At 51.5% G+C, this 24,534-nt stretch overlaps 9 protein-coding genes across 9 annotated transcripts; 4 read left to right on the top strand and 5 right to left on the bottom strand.

The window, feature by feature from the left end:
* Positions 1-678: 678 nt before the first annotated feature.
* On the top strand, positions 679-1,610 carry Aspvir_009731 (uncharacterized protein; the record flags this gene model as incomplete). The annotated part of the gene is made up of 3 exons (XM_043272869.1): positions 679-1,128; positions 1,274-1,371; positions 1,439-1,610. 3 exons carry the CDS (start codon positions 679-681, stop codon positions 1,608-1,610), a joined length of 720 nt encoding a protein of 239 aa, XP_043128804.1.
* A 571-nt stretch (positions 1,611-2,181) lies between these two features.
* On the bottom strand, positions 2,182-4,045 carry Aspvir_009732 (uncharacterized protein; the record flags this gene model as incomplete). Its single annotated transcript, XM_043272870.1, has 2 exons — positions 2,182-3,556; positions 3,606-4,045. The coding sequence occupies 2 exons, from the start codon at positions 4,043-4,045 to the stop codon at positions 2,182-2,184; spliced, it is 1,815 nt and encodes a 604-aa protein (XP_043128805.1).
* A 274-nt stretch (positions 4,046-4,319) lies between these two features.
* Aspvir_009733 (putative NRPS-like protein biosynthetic cluster) lies at positions 4,320-6,250 on the bottom strand (the record flags this gene model as incomplete). The annotated part of the gene is made up of 4 exons (XM_043272871.1): positions 4,320-4,663; positions 4,722-5,431; positions 5,486-5,525; positions 5,581-6,250. 4 exons carry the CDS (start codon positions 6,248-6,250, stop codon positions 4,320-4,322), a joined length of 1,764 nt encoding a protein of 587 aa, XP_043128806.1.
* Positions 6,251-6,529: 279 nt separating this feature from the next.
* Positions 6,530-8,504, top strand: Aspvir_009734 (acyl-CoA carboxylase subunit beta; the record flags this gene model as incomplete). Its single annotated transcript, XM_043272872.1, has 7 exons — positions 6,530-6,713; positions 6,765-6,959; positions 7,019-7,089; positions 7,145-7,455; positions 7,520-7,773; positions 7,834-7,927; positions 7,988-8,504. 7 exons carry the CDS (start codon positions 6,530-6,532, stop codon positions 8,502-8,504), a joined length of 1,626 nt encoding a protein of 541 aa, XP_043128807.1.
* Positions 8,505-8,939: 435 nt separating this feature from the next.
* On the top strand, positions 8,940-11,327 carry Aspvir_009735 (uncharacterized protein; the record flags this gene model as incomplete). Its single annotated transcript, XM_043272873.1, has 2 exons — positions 8,940-9,139; positions 9,197-11,327. The coding sequence occupies 2 exons, from the start codon at positions 8,940-8,942 to the stop codon at positions 11,325-11,327; spliced, it is 2,331 nt and encodes a 776-aa protein (XP_043128808.1).
* Positions 11,328-11,476: 149 nt separating this feature from the next.
* On the bottom strand, positions 11,477-12,999 carry Aspvir_009736 (acyl-CoA dehydrogenase family protein; the record flags this gene model as incomplete). The annotated part of the gene is made up of 5 exons (XM_043272874.1): positions 11,477-11,958; positions 12,014-12,103; positions 12,157-12,384; positions 12,443-12,752; positions 12,823-12,999. 5 exons carry the CDS (start codon positions 12,997-12,999, stop codon positions 11,477-11,479), a joined length of 1,287 nt encoding a protein of 428 aa, XP_043128809.1.
* A 485-nt stretch (positions 13,000-13,484) lies between these two features.
* Positions 13,485-17,012, bottom strand: Aspvir_009737 (uncharacterized protein; the record flags this gene model as incomplete). The annotated part of the gene is made up of 9 exons (XM_043272875.1): positions 13,485-13,756; positions 13,815-14,398; positions 14,471-14,729; positions 14,778-15,096; positions 15,153-16,072; positions 16,140-16,543; positions 16,605-16,690; positions 16,744-16,885; positions 16,942-17,012. 9 exons carry the CDS (start codon positions 17,010-17,012, stop codon positions 13,485-13,487), a joined length of 3,057 nt encoding a protein of 1,018 aa, XP_043128810.1.
* Positions 17,013-17,693: 681 nt separating this feature from the next.
* On the bottom strand, positions 17,694-19,665 carry Aspvir_009738 (uncharacterized protein; the record flags this gene model as incomplete). The annotated part of the gene is made up of 4 exons (XM_043272876.1): positions 17,694-17,842; positions 18,018-18,504; positions 18,573-19,495; positions 19,554-19,665. 4 exons carry the CDS (start codon positions 19,663-19,665, stop codon positions 17,694-17,696), a joined length of 1,671 nt encoding a protein of 556 aa, XP_043128811.1.
* A 1,862-nt stretch (positions 19,666-21,527) lies between these two features.
* Aspvir_009739 (uncharacterized protein) lies at positions 21,528-24,102 on the top strand (the record flags this gene model as incomplete). Its single annotated transcript, XM_043272877.1, has 7 exons — positions 21,528-21,879; positions 21,981-22,088; positions 22,189-22,371; positions 22,472-22,930; positions 22,998-23,109; positions 23,172-23,522; positions 23,607-24,102. 7 exons carry the CDS (start codon positions 21,528-21,530, stop codon positions 24,100-24,102), a joined length of 2,061 nt encoding a protein of 686 aa, XP_043128812.1.
* Positions 24,103-24,534: the final 432 nt, after the last annotated feature.

A 24,534-nucleotide genomic window follows, 5' to 3' on the forward strand; every position in this document is an offset into this window, starting at 1 on the left:
ATGTGAACGATTTAAGATGCGGGCAGACTTTCACATGGAAAAAGAATGTTTGCAGGAGAAAATGAAAATGCCTTAGGGTCCAGGGGCAGTGCAAACTCATTCTAGCTTACATGCTATAATCTTTATCCACCCTAGGCAACAGGCAATAACAATGGCAAATAAGACCTTACTGGGGTCTTCGGGCTGGGGAGATCAGAAATTATCCAACAAATGTGATTCCATTGGGTTGGCTGTGGGCATTTAGGCAGTGGAGTTGGTTTGTGTAAACTGGGGTTAGGAATACAGATAGGACTGTTATGGTGTACATGATCAACACTATATCTGCAGTAATAGTAGTCACTATTAAGGGGTTCACTACTGCTTTAGGCAAAGCATATCTCATAGATAATAGAACAATGGGATCAGTGAGACACTATGTTAGTTAGTGTCAATGTTCCCGGATATGTGATGGTGACTGCATGTTGTCCACAGGTAATTTAGTTTGACTAATCAGATATAGCTTGTTATTTTACTTGCTTATAAATAGCAATCTATTTTTTCTACTAAAGAGGATGTGGCCCTGTCCTAAACTCATATCCATCACTAATCCACTGTGGAGTTCTTCCTAGTTTATATACGTGTTGTTTGTGTCCTGTCTGTTCCCACCCTTCATCCCATTTTGACACAAGACACTTGATCATGGCTTCCAAAGTTGTCCTCATCACTGGCGCCAATCGAGGAATCGGCAAGGGGATCTTGGAGCTGTACCTGAAGAAGCCAGGCCACACTGTTATCGCTGCCAACCGTGATCCAAGCCACCCAACTTCTCAGGCTCTCGCCGATCTTCCACGAGCTGAGGGCACCACATTGGTAGTTGTCAAGATCGACGCCACCTCTCCTGCCGACCCTGCAGCTGCTGTGAAGGAGCTTGCTGCCAAGGGAGTCAATCACATTGATATTCTTATCGCCAATGCGGCTATCTCCCTCTCTTGGCCTACGGTCGCCGAGGTCAAGGTCGAGGATATTCAGAAGCATATCGACGTGAACGTCTACGGCTTCATCTATCTATATCAAGCCTTCTGGAGTCTTCTGAAGCAGGCCAAGGATCCCAAGTGGGTGACTATTGGGTCAAGCTCGGCATGTCTCACGGTAAGCTTTGCAGTCTACTGTGAGAGATCTGAGAGAGATCTGTCTAGCTAATCCCATAATTTAGTAAAAGAACCCTACGTCCTAGGATATAAATTATATGAAATTGACTTGTTCCGCTTCTAGTAGGAACTCTATCCTTTTGAAGAATGCCGCCTACGCCCCTACCAAGGCAGTTCAACACTGGTACACCAAGGCCATCTCCGCTGAAGAGCCCTGGCTGGCCGCATTTGCTGTTGACCCCGGGTGAGTCTTTATGGAAATATGATTATTTCCACAACAAGCTGGTGACTAATCGGATTTGCTGGTGTAGCTGGGTGCAGACGGACATTGGTAACCGTGGCGCAGCTGTTTTCGGTTTCGAAAAGGCTGTGATGACTGTCGAAGAGAGTGCTACGGGTGTGGTCAATGTGATCGATTCGTCTACTCGCGAAACCCACAGCGGGAAGCTGTTCAAGTATGATGGCGATGAAAGGCCGTGGTAGGGGGCCAAAGACAACTCAGTCGGTGGGTTTCCTATTGTGTACTTGCCTCCCATAGAAGCCAGTCCATACACGATGTACACTGCATAACAATTTCCTACCCTCTGACATGAGGATTGATAATCCCAAACTAGTGGTCCTTTGAAATGTAGCAGTACATGCATGTGTTCTAGCAGTGGTCCCATAGCAAGTGTATGGGCCACCCAAATCTTGCTACCGCACCATTCTCCATCCCACAGAGACATAATCCAATTATATGTCCTTGAAGAGTTTAGAGTTATTCCGGTAACTGATCAAGCTGTCTTCAGTTCCAATATAATACTGAGCGGATATACGTGAGCTTGCGCCGCCGCTGGCCTTCCCACAACTGAATTACAGTGAGCAGACGGTAGCTTGATGGACCCGATCACGATTGAAGTTCTGTGTGTCTCTACTATCACTATTTTTCACTGGAGTAATGCATACACCTAGAGTGCATCACAAACTATCCTATATGATTGCTGTATACATCATGGCGAAGATACTTGCCAATGGACAGGTTGGAAGTAGAAAGGCTGAAACAGATGAATGCATCTCATAATTTTGCCTTGGTTCCCTTCTGGATGTATGCATCCCAATCCACCTTCCTTCCTGACTGGAACTCGCGCACTCCGTGAGCGCCATCCCCATCTGGCCGCATCATTTCATAGAAGAGAGACTTGATCCCCTCTGCTTGTTGCTCCTTCCCGGCGTGGGCCCAAGCTAATTTCACCAGCTCCTTTGACATGCGAGATGCATCAGGCGAGACATGTCGCAAGCGCACCAACAAGGCGTCCAGCCGCTGGTGCAAGTCTTCCGCATTCGCTGCCATCTCTGCCACAAGTCCGAGAGAATGCAGCTGCTCAGGCTTAACTGGTCGAGCCGAAAGCATCGCCTCCCGCGCGAATGCCACCCCCCACTCGCGGATCACATATTTGGAGATGGTCGCGGGACAAAGTCCCAATTTGCCTTCGCTCAGGGTCACTGTGGCAGACTTTGCACAGAGTCGAATGTCACAAGCAAAGGCTAGTCCAACACCACCGCCAAAGGCTGGTCCATTCAGACAGGCAATGGTCACTTTCGGACAGCTATCAATCACATCAAAAAGCTCGGTCAAGCGCTTGAATTGCGCCTCGCTGCTGGAGCCCCCTTGCGCCACGGGGGAGCTTCCCTTTCCCAGATCCATTCCGGTGCAGAAGAACTTCCCGCTACCAGTGATGATAATGCGTGACACGGTTGGATCAGAACTGGCGTTCACTACGGCCGACTGGAGCTCTGCGATCATCGCAGCTGTTAATGCATTGCCATTCCGTGATCGGTTCAGCACAATTTTCAGATTGACTCCGTTCCGATAGAGCTGGACTCCATTCGCATCAATGGCCAAAGTCCATCGTAATGTCGGGGGTGATTGTCTCGATTGGACATTTGTCGGACGTGCAGTCTTGGCTGCCTTGCCGGCCAGGGCGACACCTGCGCGGCTCGAGTTCGACCCTGAGAGTTGTTTGGTGATCCAGACCCCCGTTTCCACTAAACTGGCAAGGTCAATGCCGGTCTCCACACCGGCATCCTGGAACATATAGGCCACGTCTTCTGTGGCAACGTTCCCCTTCGCCCCGGGCGCAAAGGGACAGCCTCCGAGGCCAGCGACACTGCTGTCGAAAACGCGGACTCCGCATGTATAGGCCTCCCAGACGTTGGCCACCGCTTGGCCGTATGTGTCATGAAAGTGTCCTGCTAAGCTGCTAATGGGGACGCCTGCACCGGTTAAACATTGGATCAGGGTGCGGACACTCGCTGGTGAACCCACTCCGAGCGTGTCACCCAGGCTGACCTCGTAGCAACCCGCGTCGAGAAGGGCCCGCACGCAGCGCAGCACAGCAGCTGGGGGAGTTGGGCCATCATACGGGTCGGCGAAGATGCAGGATACATAGCTGCAGCAATCAGTCTGATATTACATGTATGCGTGTCGATGTTGCTTACCCTCGAACCGCTAACCCAGCTTCGATGGCTTGAAATGCCACCTCCTTGGCTCTCTCGAGCCCTTGTTCCACCGTGCAATTGATGTTGGCTCGACTGAACCCTTCCGTGGCGCTGATGAAGACCGCAATCTCCTTGACACCCGACGAACGGGCAATTTCCAGGCCCTTGAGGTTCGGTACTAAGACTGGTAGACGCAATTTGGGATTTTTTGCCAAAAAGTCTTGCACCGAGGAATGTTGAAGCAGGTCGCGACAGTCCGCAAGCTGAGGAATTCTTCGTGGCGACACGACAGAAGTTAGTTCGATGGTCTGCAGACCAGCCTTCTCCAGTCGATGGATCAATTCCAGCTTGGTCGCCGTCGGTATTGGAGTGGAGATGTTTTGTAGACCATCGCGGGGTCCTACCTCGACAATTCTCACTGCTGGAGAAGTGTTCGGCATGGTGGATCGAATGTCATATGTGATGAAGCGTACATAAGTGCACAGTTTCAGTTCTGGATGTACTGCAGGCATACCCTATATACTATGGCCTATCAAGATGATCGGATGGATGCTGTGACCGGACCGCTGTGGTCCCCCACGGACCGCGGACCGAGCCTGTCGGTTATCGTCCCCTTTTAGTAACCTGGGGTAATAGTTCTACAGAGTATACGCTGGATAATCACCGGAATTGTACCACTAATCCAGACAACAGTTCCCATTGTAGACAGCTTGTTTACAGTCTGGCCCGTACACTGCCAAGCTCGACCAACCGGTTTCCTATATCGCGCAGTATGTGCTTCTGGTGTTTTCCACTGCCGGTTTTGGGGAAATCGTCGCCGACGCCCGCATCGCCGATCCAGAAGATGTGCTGGGGCGCCTTATGACGACCCAGGGTCTGACTGACATGCTGCCGGAGTTCATCGTGGCACGGCCTTGAGCCCTCCCGGATCGACTTGAGGAAGCAACCGACGACTTCCCCATACCGTTCGTTCTTGATTCCCACCACACTGGCCTCGCTGATGGCGGGATGGGCCATCAGTCTCTCCTCGATTTCTCGGGGAAAGATATTTTCCCCACCTAGTAGTGAGAGTAGTTAGCATTTGATTGTGACCCTAAAAGAGTGGGTGTAAATCACCTCGAATGATAAGATCCTTGATGCGACCAGTGATGGAGGCGTATCCGTCGTCATCAAGGACAGCCTCATCGCCCGTGTGCATCCAGACAACCCCGTTCTCATCCGGCCGCATGACCTCCTTCGTCTTCTCTTCATTCCGCCAGTAACCTTTCTGTAATGCGAATCCACTGATACAGAGTTCTCCCCGCTCCCCTCGCGGCAGGATCCGGCCGTTGCGATTGACCACCTTGGCCGCCGTATGGGGGATGACTCTGCCCACCGTCGACGTCCGCTTCTCATCAGAGTCATCCAACCCCGTGATAAAAGTGACGGGGCTCGTTTCCGTCATACCATATGCAATCAGCATTTTCTCGACTCCCATTTCTGCGCGGAGCCGGTTCATCAGGGCCTGCGACACGCTTGATCCCGACGCTAGGCCCGTTCGCAGGCGTCGGGGCTTCTTGCCCAGTCGGGCCAGCGCCTCCAGCTCGGCGATGTACATGGTCGGCACGCCTAAGATGACCGTCGCATCCTCCGCGAGTATTGCATTGACGGTCCTCTTGACGTCGAAAAAGTCCGACGCAAAGAAGATGCTACTGCCATGGCAGAATGAAGCCAGAAACCCTAGGACAAGTCCGAAGCAGTGGAACAATGGAGGTGAGCAGCAGATGACATCTTCTGGTCCAAGGCCCATCGCTTGGCCAACGAAACGGGCATTGTTGAGGAGGTTACTGAGAGTTGTTATGCCGGTAGGACTCATCATATGGGGGGTGATGGAAACTTACGTATGAGTCAACATGGCAGCTTTCGGAGAGCCCGTTGTCCCTGCAGATCTTACATGAGTTTGATAAGATGCAAGAAGATGAGGTGAATCACATACCTGAAGTAAACTGTAGGTTGAGGACATCTTCGGAGGAAATCTTTCGGGCAATCTCTGCCTGTACTCTGAGGCTAGGTTGCGAATGGCGCGTAAAAGTGTCGTAGGATTGCACTTCCACCCCGGCTTGGCCATAGAGTCCCTCATCGGTGAGCACTACTCGACGCAGCTCAGGGAGCCCCGAGTTAGGAGACTGCTTTCCACGGAGGGCGTCCACATGGCCTGCGAGGCTCCGTGTTCCGATGGTAGAGCTGATGAAAACAAGTTTGCATGCTGACGAATGATCAGTCTTTGTGGGGGATAGGGTCTTGTGAGACATACAGCTCTGACGAACAGCTCGTGTCAACTCCACAGGGGTGTAGGTATTGTTCAACACCACCACAGGGCAGCCAATGCGACCACCACCGAGGAAGACCTCAATATATTGGTAGCAGTTGCCTGCCATAATGCCCACGCAGTCGCCCGGTTGCAAGCCCATGTTGAGCATTGCTTGGGCTAGAATCCGGCTCCTTTGCGCCAGTTGACTGTATGTGAGGCGAACGGACTGCCAGGGCACAACGACCGCCTCGCGTGCGCCATAGCGAGCTTCCTGCTCATCAATCAGCTCGCCCAGGGTCTTGTGCCAGAGAGCGGGCTCGGTAGCGCCGTGGACTACAGTTGGAGCGGGAGTCATAGTACTTGGAGCTTCGAAAGGAAACTAGAATTTGAATTTGACACTTCCTTCATTTGGGACAAATCTAATATACACCATCTAAGAGACCATCCCCCGCCTCCTGAGGGTGGGATTATCTCCGGGGCGTCGGTCCGATGGGGCTGGGGAATGCCCCGATTGCAGCGGCAGTACTAAGTCTGCGGCCCACGACACTATCTCAGATATTTGATTTCTTCTTCTCCTATCCTCTGGTTCCAGACAGGCAATTCGATCAACCCGTTCGCTTTGTGAGCTACTACCATGGCCACCGAGTCCTCGTTTCCACCCCTCACATCGAAACTCGACCTCTCGGGCCAACAATATCGGTCCAACCGGGAAACATGGAACAGTGTCCTTGAGAGATTTGAAGAGGCTCTGGGCCAAGTTTCTGTGGAAGGAAACGATGTTTCCCTAACGCGTCATCAGACCAGGGGCCAACTGCTACGTATGTTTTAAATGCTTCTGTGGAGTAACACAAACCTGACATCCGTCGAAGCCCGCGATCGCATTGCGCTTTTGTTAGACCAGGACTCGCCTTTTCTAGAGATTGGCGCCTTTGCGGGCTATAGGAATCCCGATTCCACACCCTGTGCCAACTTGATTGCTGGGATTGGGAATGTTAGTGGACGCCCTTGTATGCTCATGTCGCACATCCCAACCCAGAGCGGCGGTGCTTGGAACGAGATGACAGGTGTGTGTCTATATTCATGCAATTGAAATGAAGAAACTACGCTAAGTCTACTGTTTTAGTCCTCAAAACGAATCGAATCATGGAGATCGCTTTCGAGAACGATTTGCCACTGATTTCCCTCGTGCAATCGGTACAACCTTTCCCTGTCTTTTGTATATCTCACAAATGCTCACGGATGACCCCAGGCCGGCGTTTTCCTCCCTCAACAGTTTCGCGTCTTCCACAAGGGAGGCCAACTATTCCGAGATCTCGCGGTCCGCACACAGCACGGAAAACCGTCCTGCGCCATTGTCTTTGGCTCGTCCACGGCTGGAGGTGCATATCATCCTGCTCTGTCGGACTATACCATCTTCGTCGAGAACCAAGGGCAAGCCTTTCTGGCAGGGCCCCCTCTGGTGAAAATGGCCACTGGGGAGGTGATTGGGGCAGAAGAGCTGGGAGGAGCCAAGGTACATGCTATGACGACTGGCCTGGCTGATCAAATTGCTACTGATGAGTATGTAAAAACATTGTCCTACAAGATGACCGCAGCGAGGTTAATAGCAATCAATGAATTGCAGACTCGATGCCATCCGCAAAGCACGAGAGTGGGCGGCCTCACTCCGTGTACCCTCTCCCAAAACGCCGCTGGACTGCATCGAGCCATTGGCCCCAAGGTATCCCGTGGAAGACCTTTTGAGCCTCGTCAACCCAGATATTCGCAAGCCATTCGATATGCGCGAGGTCCTGCTACGCCTGGTCGATGACTCGCGATTGTCGGAGTTCAAGCCCGAGTACGGTCGCAACATGATCACTGGATGGGCACACCTCTACGGTAAGCATCGCGGTCAGTCATTTTCATCCTGTGGAACGCTGATAACATTTTTCACGCCAGGCTTTCCGGTGGGAATAGTGGCCAACCAGATGTCCGTCATCAATCCGACCGAAGCAGCCAAAGGAGCGCAATTCATTCGCATGTGCAACCAGCAGTAAGTCCTATCCCTGTTTTACCGACTCTGGTCCACATACTAAACCAGTCGATTCAATAGAAACATCCCAATCATCTTCCTTCACAACGTCACCGGGTTCATGGTTGGCGCCAAAGCGGAACACGCAGGTATCATCCGGTTAGGCGCTCAACTCGTCTCCGCCGTCAGCTGCTCGACCGTACCCCATATCTCCATCATCATGGGAGCATCGTACGGAGCAGGCAACTACGCCATGTGCGGCCGCGCCTATCGCCCGCGCTTCTTGTTCACCTGGCCCAGCGGCCGGTGCAGTGTGATGGGGCCCGAGCAGCTTTCGGGGGTGATGGAATCGGTGCAGACGGCGAGCGCCAAGGCCAAGGGACAGGCCCTGTCGCCTGAGAAGCTGAAGAAGCAGGTCGAGAGGTTTCGCGATGCGGTGCAGACGGATGCAGAGTGCTATTCTACGAGCTCGATGTTGATCGATGATGGGATTATTGACCCGCGGGATACCAGGGATGTGGTTGGGATGTGTCTGGAGGTGGTGACGATGAAGGGGGTGAAGGGGACTTTTACTCATAGGTTACTTGCGCGTATTTAGCTGATTTAGGCCAACATTTTCTGTTTGTTTAGCTAGGATGCGTGTTGCATGTGTTGTGGTGTAGACCCCAATGTGAGAGATATCCAGAGTTCACAAAGACCATGTTGGTCTTCCACAAAATGTTAGACCATGCTCCAATAACGAAGACCTMACCTAAAGGTCTGGAAAGCCAACAGGTGCTCTTCTCGACAGATCAGCCAAGAGGTTAGAGTCAGACTGTGGGATTGCCGTAGAGCTGGCGGTCCGACTGATCAGCACCGACGGACGCGGACTGCGGACCGACGCGGGAAGATTGACTCGTCTGCCAACCCTAATCATCGGATAGCCGTTGCGATGCGGAGTTGGGATGTATTTCTTATGAGAAACAGTAGCGCTCCGTGTACTCTCTAGAGTTTGCCTGGTCCAACATCTACTAGCAACGGTCACTCAACAAACATGACTGTGTCTACCGAAGCGCTCGAGCATCATGCTTCCCCCGCGCGACGCCCTCCGTATGTAGCTGTGCCTCCCCTCGGGCCCGATGGACGTCCGGTTATCCAACGAGTCCTGATTGCCAATCGGGGCGAGATCGCAGTCCGCATTATCCAAACCTGTCGCAAGTTGAACATTGCGACTGTTTCAGTCTATGTGACCGAGTGAGCCCTCCCCTTTATAACGCGCGGCGTGTATACCAAACTGACCAAACCCAACAGAGATGCCACGTCGCGCCACATCCACGAAGCCGACGAAGCCATTTGTCTGGGCCGGTTGGATGGCCGCGCACGCAATCCGTTCCTCGACATCGACCTCCTCGTCCAAACCGCCCTCCAGACGCAGACACAGGCCATTCACCCGGGATACGGCTATCTGAGCGAGAACGCCGAATTTGCGACCCACGTGCGCCAGGCCGGTCTGATTTTCATCGGGCCCAGCGCAAGTGCCATGTCCTCGCTGGGCGACAAACGGTCTGCCAAGGAATACCTGCAAAAGCATGCGCCCGATGTCCCCCTCATCCCTGGGTTCACGGGGTCCAGCCAGGTGGCAGATGAGCTGGCTGCTGCGGCCGCCGAGATCGGGTTCCCGGTAATCTTGAAGGCGTCTGCGGGTGGAGGCGGGAAAGGAATGCGGATCGTGCGGGAGGCAGCGCAGCTGAAGGATGAGCTGGAACGCGCGCAGTCGGAGGCCCAGCGTGCGTTCGGATCCAGTGACTGTATCCTGGAGAAGTACATCGAGTCTGCGAAGCACGTCGAGATTCAGATAGTTGGGGATAGCCATGGCGAGGTGGTGTCATTCCTAGATCGGGACTGCTCCGTGCAGCGACGGCATCAGAAGGTCATCGAGGAGACGCCTTGCCCGTTTCTCACCGAGCGGATGCGTCGAGATATGAGTGCCACGGCGGTGCGGATTGCGAAGCTGATCGGGTATGAGAATGCGGGGACGGTAGAGTTTGTGGTGGACGTGCAGACCCAGAAGTTCTATTTCTTGGAGGTCAATGCCCGGCTGCAGGTCGAGCATCCCATCACCGAGGAGCTGACGGGGTTCGACCTGGTTTCGCTGCAGTTGCTAGTGGCGGCTGGTGGGAGTCTGAAGAGCATACCGGCGTTCACCCCGCGAGGACATGCAATCGAGTGCCGCCTCTGTGCTGAAGATCCAAACAACAACTTCTTCCCCGAGCATGGAAAAATCCATCTCTGGCGTCCTGCAGACGGAGTCCTCGGACCAGGTCGGGATGTCCGCTATGAGACAGCCATCCAGACCGGATCCGACGTCTCGATCTACTTCGACTCCATGATTGCCAAGATTGTCGTCTGGGCTCCCACTCGAGCACTGGCAATCGAGAAGATGAGCCAGGTCATGGCACACACGGCCTGTGTCGGCGTCAAAACCAACCAACTCTTCCTGCAACGTTGCCTGCTGAACCCTGAATTCCGCAAGCCAACCTACACCACCTCGTTCATCCCAACCAATCTTGAGCAGTTGCTTCGATTCCCTGAAGCGCCCTTTCAAGACCGCCTGCCTATCATCCCGGCCTTGGCCATCCGCAACCTGTCCGAAGCCACAGCCACCGGCCGACAGCCCTTTCAGCGAATCCGACAACAATTCCGCAATCAGCACTGCGATCCTGTAAACATTCATTGCGATGTGGTCACCACAATCACCGGTCCACAAACTGGGACATCGACGATGTGTATCTGGGAACCCCCAGCAGCCGGACAGTCGGCACACACGCAACGCGCGCGCCTCATGCCCATCCCCGCAGACACGCAGACGACGCAGGAGAAAGCCAGTACCGCCACATATCGATACAACGCCATCAGCAGTCTTCTTCGCAGCGGAGCCACGAAAAGGCTAACGCCACCAAGCGTGCGGATAGAGTCCTGTCGACCGACAGCCATAACCGCGGACTCCACAATCCCTCCGAATACATTCACCATGGAGGTATCCGTTGACGGACGCAGAATCCTCAGTCATGTTGCCATTCCCTCGGCCGGTGCAGCTCCAGGAATGGTAGACCGCTCGCAGCGAATATACTGCCATTTTCCTTCGTTGGGCACGTACGTGGAGTTTCAGCGGGACAGCCTGCTGTCCTTTGCAGAGGGTCTTCGGAAGGATGCCACGGTGGAAGAGGCGGAGAAACGCACGGTGACTGCGCCGATGCCGTGTAAAATTCTCTCCATTGAGAAGAAGAGTGGGGATTTGGTCAAGGCTGGGCAGGCGGTCATGGTCATCGAGAGTATGAAGATGGAAGTGAGTATTTCAGTGTCCGTGGATGGGAGGTTTGAGACAGAATGGAAGAAGGGGGATGCAGTGGAGGAGGGCAAGGTTCTTTGTACAGTGGTTTAGTTCGCTTGGTTTGACTTAGGATGTGTTGTAGGTTTAATAAACTGGGATATGTCTTTAAGAAGCACTTCATGTTTGCTATAGTGAAGTGGATAGAGAATGGTATATATGACTATTCACTCATGGAAAAGAATACCTTGCAAAAGCCTAAATTACAACTTACTCTCCTTCCTGGCCATGGCCTTAATCTCCTGATTAACCGCCAAGTCGGACAGAATCTCTTCACTCCCCCCTCCCACGACCATGACTCTGACATCCCGACTAATCTGCTCAATACGCGCTCCGCGGCCGTTCTTCGAGTATCCCAGCCCTCCCAGAACCTGCTGAGCCTCACGATTCACCATCTCGAGCGTCCTGCCAGCCAACACCTTCAAGTTGGCAAACAATCCTCCCATCGCGATATCCCTGCCATCCTTTCGCGCCATTTCGGACATGTAAACCAGCTGTTCCATCCAGGCATACGCCGAGTCGAGGCTGCGGCCCATGGCGCTGAACTTGGACCGGATGACCTGATTCGCAATCAGCTTCTTCCCAAAGGTCTCGCGGCTGATTGCGTGTTTGTATGCGTCTTCGGCACAGACGCGAGCCATGCGCAGCGAGGTACAAGCCAGCCACAGACGTTCGTGATTGAAGTCTACATTACTTTAGTCCCCTCCCCAAACTATCATAGATGTAGATCATAGACATACTGTTCATGATGATGGGAAAGCCGTGGTTTTCCTGCCCCAACAAGTTGGCCACCGGGACCCTGACCTGGTCGAACTCGATGTACGTTGAGCCTGCCAGGAGTCAGCATAGAGATCGCAATCGGCAGAGGAACTGTACTCCTTACCACTCGCCTCCACGCCTGAATTTCTAATCTTGCGACAAGTCACACCCGCTGCCTTCATGGGAATAACCAGGGCTGAAATACCCCGAATCCCTTCGCGTCCTGTCCGAACAGCGGCAGTGCAGTAATCCGCAAAGATGCCATTGGTAATCCACTTCTTCGCCCCATTCACGATATAGACATCTCCTTTCCGCTCAGCCGTCGTCGTAATTCCCGCAACATCAGACCCAGCTACAAAATCAAAACACCATCAGTCTAGGTTATATGTTATACAGACAAAAAAACCCACCATCTGGTTCCGTCACCCCCAAACAAAACCTCGCCTTCCCGGTCAACATATCAGGCAAGAAGCGTCTCTTCTGCTCCTCATCCCCAAAGTTAATCACCGGCGGCCCACCGATCGAGTTCCCACAGCCCAACGCCCACACAATCCCCAGATATCCACACCGCGCTAGCTCGTCAATCACGATCAGATCGTGGAACCCGTCCCATTCGCGGGGATCAATATCCCCGGGGAGCCGCTGGCCATGCAGATAGTCCTTTGCAAGAGGAAAGGCCGCGACGGCGGTATATCCGAGCTCGGCGTGGCGGGTTTGGACCTTTTTTTGTGCGACAATGGCAGGTTTCAGTTATTTGGTCAGAGAAGTTTTAGTAACGGTGAGTACTCACCTCGACAGGCACCGAGCCTTGTTGCTCCCACTCCTCGCAGAAGGGGGCAATGTGGGTGTCCACGTATTCACGGACTTCCCGTTGTAGGCGTCGGTGGGACGCGGTGTAGTAGGGGCTGTAGGGCCGGTTGAGCCAGAGAGGGTCGGCGAACGGGGTATTGGATGCAGTGGAGGACATGTTGTTAGCTGGGATCAGTCTTACGAGATGCTTGAGGCCACATGCTCTAATACTACCTAGGCTATGAGTTATATGCAAATGTAGCTACAGCAGGTCCGGGCCGCCCGCGGAAGGGCCCTTGCGAACCTGAGGAAGGTGTATCATTGGACTAGTAGCTTGGAGATGGTCGAATAAACCCGGTAGGCTGTGGATAAAGATCCATGTCTGTATCCTGCAACTGTACTTCGGACCGATATGCCAAGGCTCGTAGTCGGTCCGCTCGTCCGTCCGATGCGCTTAGGGTTTCCGTCCGACCCCGCATACCCCGCAATGGGCTTGAACACATCCCTTGCAACAGAGGTTACATTGACTGGTATCGATAGTGAGAGTTTGTATTATATTAGTAACATTACAAGACTTGTCCCCGACGGGACACCGGCACCCGCTTTCTATACGACAACATCACAAGCCTGAGAAAAAGCTCCGTCCTGCTCTCATAATTAGGATCAATTCAATGTCATCAGGGGAAAGGATTCCCACCTTTCTTTGAGCATCATCATCAACCCCTGTACCAAAAATCCCTTGACTATCTGGGGTGCTAGGCCTTTGTACAGTCTCCGTAGACCCTCATGCTGAATAATGAAGAGAAGGACTTCCGTAAATCCCCGGAAAGCTCGACCGTCTCGGCAAGCAGGTGGCTTTGACTGCAGCATGGTCTTGGACACGATCAGTGGGTGAGTGACAACCGTGGCCGCGACTTTTGACAGAGCCCCGAGTACTGGCCGTTTGTTAGTCGGCCTTTCATCAAAGAGACAGCAGAGACGGTGGATACACACGAAAAGCATCCGCAAATCCCAGTCGGTTCCTGAAGCGGAGCAGGGCTCCTCGCAGCCACTGGTAAAGACCATACGTGATCATAGGGTTGACCACGAGGATGAGGTTGACTTTCAACCCTCGCCACAGTCCCGTCCAGCCATCCTCACTGCGCACAATATCCGTTAGCACTCCAAAGATGGACTTTGCTTCATCTGCTCCCCGACATGTCTGCTGCCTGGTAACGATGACCGCAATGGGGTTGGTGCAGATCTGGGCCATGGCCCCTCCCACCGCGCCCAGTAAGAGCTCCTTGACGATACTGTTTGAGTCTGGGATATTGTAACTTTTGAGGAAGTGTTGACACACGGTCCGTGCTTTGGTCGACCAGTAGAAGTAGGCGAAGTTCATGGAAGCGGTGCTGAGAATGGAACTGCTTAGCCCACGATACAGTCCCGAGATGCCTTCTTCCTGCACCACATGGGAAACTGCGTCAATCACGTTATCATAGCTTGTAGGAATAGGTTGTGGGCTGCGTGGTTCGTCCTCTTTGGTTTCGGTACACTTGGGTCGACTGTGGACTTGCACCTGGAGTCTCGTCTTGATACTGTCTTAAGTTTAGAGAGGATGTTGGAACGGTGAAGACCGGAGATCTCAGCCAGAGGGAGGTGAGGCTTACGTGTCAAGAGGGTATATAATGATGTTTGCTAGAATTGCTGCCGTAGTCCCAGAGGCAACCGCCTCCCACGGCGAGGATTGATTATTGCTCGTCATGTTGATATAATCAATGTAACGGATGATGGTGTGGGACGCGATTGGTGTGCTGGCATCATCTTTTATCTCAGAGAAGGGTGAAGGCACATGAAGCGGCTCGGGAAAGGGAAACGGTCCGGCGGATGGCCGTTCCGATCGAGGCAGGCAACACTCCCATGACACAACTCATCTGGACATGTGTCAAATGTGTCCAGTCCTCGGCGTGCTACAACCAAGCAAGTATTCTACTTCGCTAAGTCGTAAAGCAGGCGACAGGCCACGAAACATATCTTCATGGCTTGTGTGCACGCTGGGGGATGCGGCGGCAAGAAAGTCCGACCCTAGAGTCCATGAGGTCGGCGAGGGCATGCGGGGCACGTCTGAGCCGGATGCATTGGATGTCTTGCGTGGATTACTTCCCATGATAGAATAGTCGAGCATGGACCAGAATGTCTCCTCAGACATAGGATCCAGATCCCTCGTCACACCAGTCGGATCGAGAACGCTGCCTAGGCGATGTTGCTGTGCGTGAAAGTCACGCAGTCGCACCGACTATTCCAGAAAAATTGGTTAATCAAAAGCACCGCCGGCTGGCAGAGTTTACATACCATGTTGGCTGCATGAGTCCAGAAATTGGCTAATCGATCTAGGATATCCATACCACGTTGAAAGCACTCCAGCATATCGGAAGGACGATACAAGGCGATTTGAGATTCCTCGTGCGACGCGATCGAGAGAATACCACCCGCAATAGCAACACAATATGCGTAGAAAGAGGATTCAACGAGGCCTCCTGCATCAGACACATCCCGGAGAAGATCCACCAGGTGTGTGGCATGATCGAGCCCGTTTTGGACTGCGCGGGTCACGAAGCTAGGAGGAACCTTGGAGCCAAAGGGCTTGAGACAGAGCCTGAGAACAAAGGGATGATTCAACAAGCAGTGACAGAGGTGGAAGAGCGTATGCGCAAAGACTCGGTGACCAAGTTCCTGATGGTCAATGATCCCCACCGTCCCAACACTGGCTGTTAGCATATCGACCACTAACGTGTTGCCCATCTTTGCGTAGGACTCGAACAGTAGCAACGATGAATTGATGGCAGAATATTCCGACTTTGTGCCCCAAGGGGGAATCTCGTCGGAATGGCGGTTTGCATACACATACCTGGTGCAGCGCCCGAAGATTGATGCGAGCAGGATTACCAGAGCAAACGGACTAGGGGTGTCGGCCATTTCGGTGTTCCAGTCGAGAAGCTGAAGCAAGGTGTAGGTCTTCTTTGTCTCCCCCTGCCGGACGGTGCTTTCATCACATGGAAGCTGTATGTGACAATCTTGGTCCAGAATGACGAGCGGGCGGCATCGTCCACATGAAATGAGTTTGTCGATCAGGTATACTGACCAGAACGCTCGTCGACGTTCCTCCTGTTCCGCGACAGGTAACCAGCCCTCGGGCTCTCCCATCAGGCCGATTCCTTGGGAGATGCGGGCTGCCAGGCCAATTTTGAGCCAGCCTGAATTGACCCGTCCAGCTAGGAATACAAGGAAGAGGTTAGCAGCTCGTTCGGCGTGAAGCCTAGTTTGACAATGACACCCTACCGGTATAGTCGATCACTGCTAGCATATTCACAGTTTGCACCACATGGACACCCATATTATCCTCCACGGTCAGGTGATCGGTAAGTACAGATAGCCATGCTTCCCGGGCATAGACATCTGATGCCTCGAGCATTCTTCCAGCATAAAATTCATGTGTGGAGAAGCGGACGGCGGATGCCAGTACGGCTAGGATCAGGCATCGGGGCAAGGTGCCATTCTGTAGCCCTTGTCGAAAAGACGTCTCCTGGAAGTTGCTATACGGCTGGTTGTGAACGTGAGTAAAATATGTGTCTATGACGGAGCTTAGGACGGATTGGGAAGGGGCTAGGAAGGAATGATTTCCAGAGATAGCAGGCTGCGATAGAGAAATTTGCTGCCCGGGAGGTCCAAGGTCCATTAAGGGTCTCGGATATACTATTAGCATACATAGACATGGAGTCGACCAATCTTCTGGTTGGGCCCTACCTGGGTTGTTGTGCAGTCTGCCCACTCAGCTCTGCCAAGCGCGACTCGATCAACGAGATGCGTTGCAATAGTTGGGTCTGTTGGGTCTGGGAGATGGTTAGGCACAAAGCAACAAATGGAACCAAGCTTACAATCGTACATTCTCAGCGTTCGATGTCACGGGAGCATTCGGAGGGTTGTCGCCGACGGTGACGGAGTAAGGCTCGTAGACACAGGTGTGCTTATTACGGCGACAGTGAAAACAGATTGGACGCTCCCCGGAGCATTTTGTTTTCCTTCGCCTACACCATCGCTCAGCCGCTTAGCTTTATTCAAGCCACTGAATTGGTTCACGTACCGGCAGTTGGCGCAAGCTTGTCGAATTCGTTTGAGATTACCCTTTTGCAGGGAGTCCATCAGAGGATTCATTTCAAGTCCGAAGATAGACAGGTAACAAGATGACTGGATAACTCGCTGATGGACAATGGACAATGGCAATGGCAATGGCAAGTTGTGGGGTCAGTTAGCAGAATGACCAGGGGATGGAGAATTGCCGGGGGAAAGGCAGAAAGAGGGAGACCCCAGGGCGGAATCCATGCGGGGCGCCCGCGTTTCTTATGCGGGGAAACCACAATGACCTTGCCAAATAAGGCGTAGGGCTATATTCACAAGTTCACAGCTTAGCCATAGGTGACATTAGCAACACTTTACACATACCATAAATCCCTGTTTTCTGAATTTGCAAACTGTGATTTGCTATTTTATATCACCGCTTCTGTATTTATTGATCCACTGGTCGCTGGGCACAAAGTTAAGCTTACTTTATTTCATGATAGCTTTATTCAACATGCATCTAATTAAACATACTAGTTGATTTAAGGATATATGTTGACTGGCAAGACAACTAGTATTTAACCTTAACCCCCCTCAACAAACCAACTCTTTCCCCCAAAACACCATCATTCTATCTATCACATAGGGATGATCTGACAGAATGTCAGAATCTCTCGGATTTGTTCCCCGTGGGTAAGTCACTGTTCACTCTTCACTTCAAAATGCAGCGAATGAAGTCATCCGAACAAGCGAGAAGATCTTAATTATATATTCAATTCAAAAGAGCTCCTGCTGACCCTGACAGGCACCGTCAGTGAGTTCTCCAGGCACCAGTTCTGGGCCAGTCTCATAATTTTCGGGGTCGTCGTCATGAGAGCCTCGTAGGGTTTGGCCCACCAATACGGCTTTCTCGGCAACGGAGTATGCTTATATTGAGAACGTGGAGACATCCATCGTGTTCTCCGCTGTGTTGAAGACTAGCCGGAGTCCTGGATCTACCTTGGCCTCGTTGTGAGAGAACATTTTAAACACTAGCAAAGAGTACGTCAGCAGGGCCATCACGAGACACCAGGAAAAGGGAAATGGAAAAGGAAAACACACCGCCATTGGCCCCTTGAACTCCGATGGTACACTGAGCACCCTTGTCCACGGCATCATAGTACTGATAAGTGACAATATTCGGGTGCGCTTCGTCAATACGCATGTTAAAGTGGAAGTATTGATCTTCCTTTGAGTACCGTGTCACATACCATTCCACCGTGAGAGATCTCGACCCTGGCTGTCCGACAATCTCATAGTAGATCCCGTGTGGTTTTCCCTCACAGATCTTCAAATCAGTCCAGAAGGGAAACATTGAGTATGGGGCAATCTGATCGTAGAAGGGAAGAACCTGTCCTGTTCGCTGTTGCTCGCCTGTTCCGCCGGCCGAATCCAAACTGAGGATGCCATTGTCCGTCACGAAGACCTTGTTGGTGCATTGATTGAAGAGGCTGACAGCAAATGGCAGCTCAAGTGGGAACCACTTGTCATCAATGCTCTCAGTTGCGCCCCTTAAACTGCCCACAATCGCGATTGGGTTCCTTAGAGTCTATAGAGACTGTATTAGTAAAAAGGAAGGTGGAAAGACATCAACAAGCTGGAATGAACTGGCCATACCACTTTATTATCGAGAACCGGTTGTGCTTCTTCTTCAGCTTGTTCTTCAGCTTGTTCTTCCCTTTCCCTGGGTCTCGCCTGAAGTTCTTCAAGAAGCTTCTTCTGCGCCGCCAACATATCATCGAGATAAACTTTCACCATGATGCTGTGGGCCCCTTCTTTAATTTGGAGAAGGGAATTCTCAGCCCCATGAATAGCAGTCAATCCCTCGTGGATGGCCGCCGCAGAAGAAGCAGGGTCGACGATTTCACCTTGTTCGGCAAGCGTGGTCACCTTGTCGGCGAGTTGCTGAATCTTTCCGAATTCATCTTCTGCCTTCAACCGGCCCACCAATATGTCCTTGGTGAGGTCCGTGAGATCCTTCCCAGCTTGGACAGCACTCTCTACATTCTGGGCTAACACGTTGAACACACCGGGATCCCGGCCAAAGACCTCAGTAATTTGGGTCTGGACCAGGTAGATTTCCTTTACCACCTTCAACACTCGCCACTCGTACTCAGATGCTGCAGTGGCATATTCCTGACTGCGATTCAGAGCTATTTTAGCCTGGCCCTTGAACTCGCTCATATCTGCAGTGACTCTCCGGACGTATTGGCGGTACTTCAACAGGATAAGCTGCCACGATATCAAGCCGAGAATGGCGAGCCAGAGGACTGGGAAGAAGAAAAGGATGATTAGGACAAGAGTGATGGTGTGCCCGCCGGTGACGCCGTCGAGCCAAGTGGTGAGAGACTGCCATTCCAGGTATGCAAATCGTAGCTGCCAGGAGACGTTTGTAGATTGACTGGCTGCAACGAGCAAAGCCATTGCCACGAACAACGGCACAGAGACCAGAGACTCAGTCGAAGTAGTATCTGACCCTTTCCAGCCCCAGCTGACGGCGAGTTTCGGGTATGCCAGAGCCAGGATAACCAAAGCGGCGACTGGAAGCGTATCACTTCAATCAGTAGAACGACTTGACTGCACACTGGGAATATTTACCCTTGTGTTTCTCCACTAACCGAAGAATCTTCTCCAAGGCCCCGAGTGTCTCCACAAGTGATGCTCTTGTGTCCGGTTCGTTCGCATTGTTACTGGGTGGGTTCGTTTCCATAGTGGGCCAACTGCTTCTGTAGCTAAGATTTCCGTTAAGCAAGCAATCGGCGTTGAAAAGGATAGAATGAATAATGATCTGGTGGCAACGACCCCGCGGTGATCAGGCCTTATAAGTACACGCAAGGCAAACATATAGTCACTCGTGGGGACTGAGAATAACCCATCTTAGTCCAGTCCGATTTTCATCAGTCTCCTGGTTCAGCTCCGTAAGAGAGGGAATCGTAGCGCCCCCTGCTCCGACCCTTGGCTTAGTACATGCAGTAACATGCTTACCTGCAGACGGGATACGGGATCATAGCTAAGATAGGGCCGACAAGACCGGCTCTACACTACTGGCTCACCAGGCTTCAGGCTGCTAGCCTGCTATGCATGACTTCCCAACCAGTTGTTGAATATGTAAGGTAGGCTTGGAACCAGACGGTGCACCAGCTCAGCCACTATGGTATTATCTACCTACAAATAGCGCTAGGAATAGGATTGGGCCTTCCACAACATGCATGACAGCCGTAAAGCGGGGTACTCTGCAAGAGTGATGGCACGGGGCGCTGAGGATTGGGTTTCTTCTGCTGAACCCTTCAGTATAATTGTTCTATTCTTATCAAGTCTATCCACTTAATGCACGAGCACAAAGTCTTTGACTTTCATTAACTGAGTAAACGTTGAGCCACCCTTTGTATACCCGATACTTGCAGATGTTTGGACAAAGGGGCCCCTGCCTTGATTGTCTAGTAAAATGCTATCTTACAATATGAACTATCCTTCTATTCCTTCGCAAGTGTACGAGGACTGTGATTTTCCCCGCCATGGTGGACCTCACCTGTTGACTGCGAAGTCCTCAACTCCTCATATTGGCAGGCAGTCATGGGATAGCGTTGAATATGAGCTTTCCTGACTGGTCAGGAACTACCAGGGTACGACTCCAGTTGCGTTTGAAATGTGTTGAACACGAAAACGTCCCTCGTGGATCAGCTGGCCCTTCGCCCAGCTGTCGGCTTGAAAAAGGCTCGGGATGAATGAACACCGGCAATATCAATACATAGGACAAGCTTGGACTGCATGAATACGAGCATAGCTAACGCTCTAGACCACTGCTGTAGGTCTGTCAAACTGCATGCTTTTGCCCTGTTCAGCAGAACGTGCGTATATTCAGCCAGCCACCAGCCACTGGTGGTGAGGGGTACTTATTTACTCAACATTAGTGCCATTCTGTCGAACCGGTGGCTGTTGATCTAAGCCTGTTTTAATCTATCAAACAAGGGTTCAATCGATGCTCTCTGCACCATTTCCGGAGTGGCCGAGGATTCCCAGTACCAGAGCGTCTCGCTCATCAATAAAGTAGGTATAGAATCACAGAGTGGAACAATAAGTGGTTTTATTGAGCTTGCATTGCTTCGGCCTTGCCGTCTTCACGACCTCACGAATCCTAAAGACAGGGAATCAGATCCTTTGATGGGCAAGAGTATACCCCGCAAACTGTTCATCTTAGGTGAAGTGATATGTTCTGTATGATGGAAGGCTTGTGTCGAGTAGATGCAGACAAGAGAATATGTCTCAGCTGATGCTACAAGACATACGCCAAAACGGAAGAAGCTGAACCATACCAATCGAAAGGCTGTCTAATCTATTCAGCCAGCCACTCTGTTGTTGACATCCTTGTATTAACGCCAATCGAAGTATGCGGGTTCATTACTACGTATGCTATGGAGAGATGAGGGTTCGGTTTATTTAAGAGAATCTAATATCCAGACTCCCTTCCTCATTCTGCGCTGCATTTTCCACCCACTTTCAATCCTCACACAGTTCTCACTTGCTAGCTTGCTGCTCTGATTATTCTCACTTGATCTTCGACAATCCGACACAATGGCAATTGAGCAAGGCCAGAAGAAGACTAATCCTAGTCCTTATGACCAAGTCATTGTTATGAGCCAGAGCTTTATCAATGCCTCGCTTGCAAGAATGTGGCAAGTGGCGCCGTACAATGATCCCCTCAAGCTGTTCGAACGTAACGGTCCTCGCACACAAGACATGGTCAAAGTTACCTTTGAGCCCCCTCAGATCTTCATTCCTGCCCCTGACCGGGATTATCCTGGTCAGGTATATCTCCGGATGAAAGTTTTGCGTGGCAGGATCTATCTCTACTCAAATTCGACAAACGCATTCCCTGATCCTTACGACATGGATGGATGGGACCTGTATTTCAAAATGAGAATCAGTAAGCATCCCTATCTTCACTAATTACGCTATCAGCGCTTTCCTATTGAGGCCCTTTTCTGTATATTATTTCTGGTTTATGATCACTGATGAGCCAGCCAGGGCACAAGGATAGCGATCGTAACGACCCCAAATATACAGCCTACCAGAATCAATCAGGGTTTACGGGTGCTATCTTCGAACTGACTCAGCTCTATATGGGTTTGTCTGGTAAGTGGCACGCCATTTTTTGATATATTTTCCAACATTACTGGCCGATCTAACCTGGACCGCCTACACTGAACTAAGTTGATTGGAGGCCCGTGAACAGATCCCTCAAATCCGGACGAGGCGTTTGACGACAGGAAGAGCACGTATGCCGCTACGAGCCTTACTCCAGATGCCAAAAAGAATCTTAGAACGGTCATGGCGGACTGGGTGAGGAGTGCTCGGCTTGAGAAACCCAGGTGTAATCTTCTCGGATACGTCTTTACAAGCCAACAACCCCAGACTTGTGAGTTGCGTTCCAAACGATCCCTATAGTGGACTCCACTTGTTGACCGTTCTTTTGATAGTGGGTGGGGCGCAAAGCTCGCTTGTTCCAAAAATAATAGACTACAATGTCTATCCCTGGAGAGGACCTGACGGCTCTGATGGGGACAAGGATGGGATTGACGAGAATGCTCTGTGCATACTAGTCACAACAGGATCCCACCAGGCACCCTATCCTCCTGGAATCAACTACTCCGGTCCATTTGTTGAAAGAGGAGCAACTCTCTGTATCAATGTGAACTGCTTCTGGGAAGACTGGATCCTTCGGGACATCCAAGCGGTTGCCAGAGACACCGAGATTATTGTCGATAAGCCACCACTGTCCATGGGAGGACCCCGTAAATGGGTCATTGGTGTCAAATATCATTTTGGATCCAAAGAGACTCCAAGCTTTCAACGCCAGGTTAAAAACGGAAGGACCAGCTGGGCATGGGCAGGGAAATTGCATAAAACCCGGAGCAACACTTCGAACGTTAATATTGAGGGCGGGAAGCCCTTTCCTATGGTTATTGACGAAACTTGTGTGTTCCGTGCCCTAAGCCTTCTTCTGGGAATTTAACATGCATGCTGACAGTTGAATTATCAAAGCACAATCGTGGATTACCATTGAGCCTGACAGCGGCGATGGGCGCATGTTTTCAATCAAGGGACGGCACGTCTTCTACCATGCATTGCTCTGGAACAAGGACAAGAAATATTCGTAAGTGCAGGATGCAAGGAAGAGTATTTCCCGCGGATTCTACTGACTGGCGGAATTTACAGGCAATGGGTTAAGCTCATTGCAGACTGGCATATCAATTTCAAACTCCAGGCCATCAACGACGGAGGGCTAGAAATCGCCCCCCAGTTGAGAGACAGATCCTGGCTCAAGATACAAACCAAGAAAGGCACCTTCATCCGTACCAATGAAGGCTACCTCAAGAACAAGGCCAGGACAATGGAGAACGAGTTGCGCAAGCGTCTGGAAAACGCAGTCTCCGGGATTTCTAGGAAGCTCAACCAGGCTTTCCAGGTGCAACACAAGTTTATCATGCCAGGATCAGGAGTGTTCGCAATGAGGCACCCTAAGTTCAACGACCGCGGAGATCTTCTGGTTGAACTCGAATATCTCAAGTAAGTCTGCCATCAATTGCACCGTGATGCTCTTTGGGAAGATGCTACTTCCTGTGACCATAATCAAGGCTAAGTTCGTTGCAGCTTCAGTGCTCCTAACTCGAGGGCTGTCGTCCCCACGGAACATGTTGTGGATAATACAGCGGAATCCGACCACTTTCCTTTCGACAAGATTCCGTCCATCTCACCGGATTATCCTTCACGCCAGCCAGTTGACCATCACGATCTCTGTCTGACCAGAGACCATTTTCAAGACGATGTATACCACGAGTATCATGTTGACGAAGATGAGTTGCACGGGGATCACCACTACCATCCAGGCGAGCATGACAATGAACATGAAGATCATCGACCTGATCCGTTCAAGCATACTGAACGCACTTGGCCTGAACCAGGCGATTCTCCTTTCCATTCTGACAATGATGAGCCGGACGATCATAAAACCCCAGACAAGAAGCCTGATGATCATACCCCAGATGAGCGCGCTCATCCGGAGGACCATTCTAGGCCACACCGTCGCCCACAACCAGGCCGTACCGGGCATAAAGATTATGCAAGTGACGATGATGACTACTATTGATCTTTCACAACCACCCAACAGGAATAGCCAGGAGGTACAGTGACTAATAAGTCCTGACTTTTGACTGTTGGAACCCTCACATGCAATGGAAGAGGGGAACCTAGGTTGCTTATTATACTCTGATTTTGTTCTTCATCGTCTCAATGTATAGGACCATGGGAGTAGCAAGGAAAGTCTTCTTGTACTGGGCAGTTTCTGTGTTTATTTAATAAATACCATGTTCACTGAGTGCGACATAGGCTCTAAACTTCAATAACTCAGGAGATATCTTCAGACTGTCCAATTAGAGATAGATTTGCTAGAGTTATCTTTTTATTGAAGTTATCTGGATCAGGCACCTCAAACCGGTGCCAAGCAAAGAATATTTAATTATGGTCCACAGTCCACGAATTGAGTGGTAAGCCACAAGTTAAGGGAATCAACGTAAAGGAA

This window comes from Aspergillus viridinutans (genome assembly GCF_018404265.1).
Source record: "Aspergillus viridinutans IFM 47045 DNA, scaffold_9, whole genome shotgun sequence".
NCBI classification, from domain to species: Eukaryota; Fungi; Ascomycota; class Eurotiomycetes; order Eurotiales; family Aspergillaceae; genus Aspergillus; species Aspergillus viridinutans.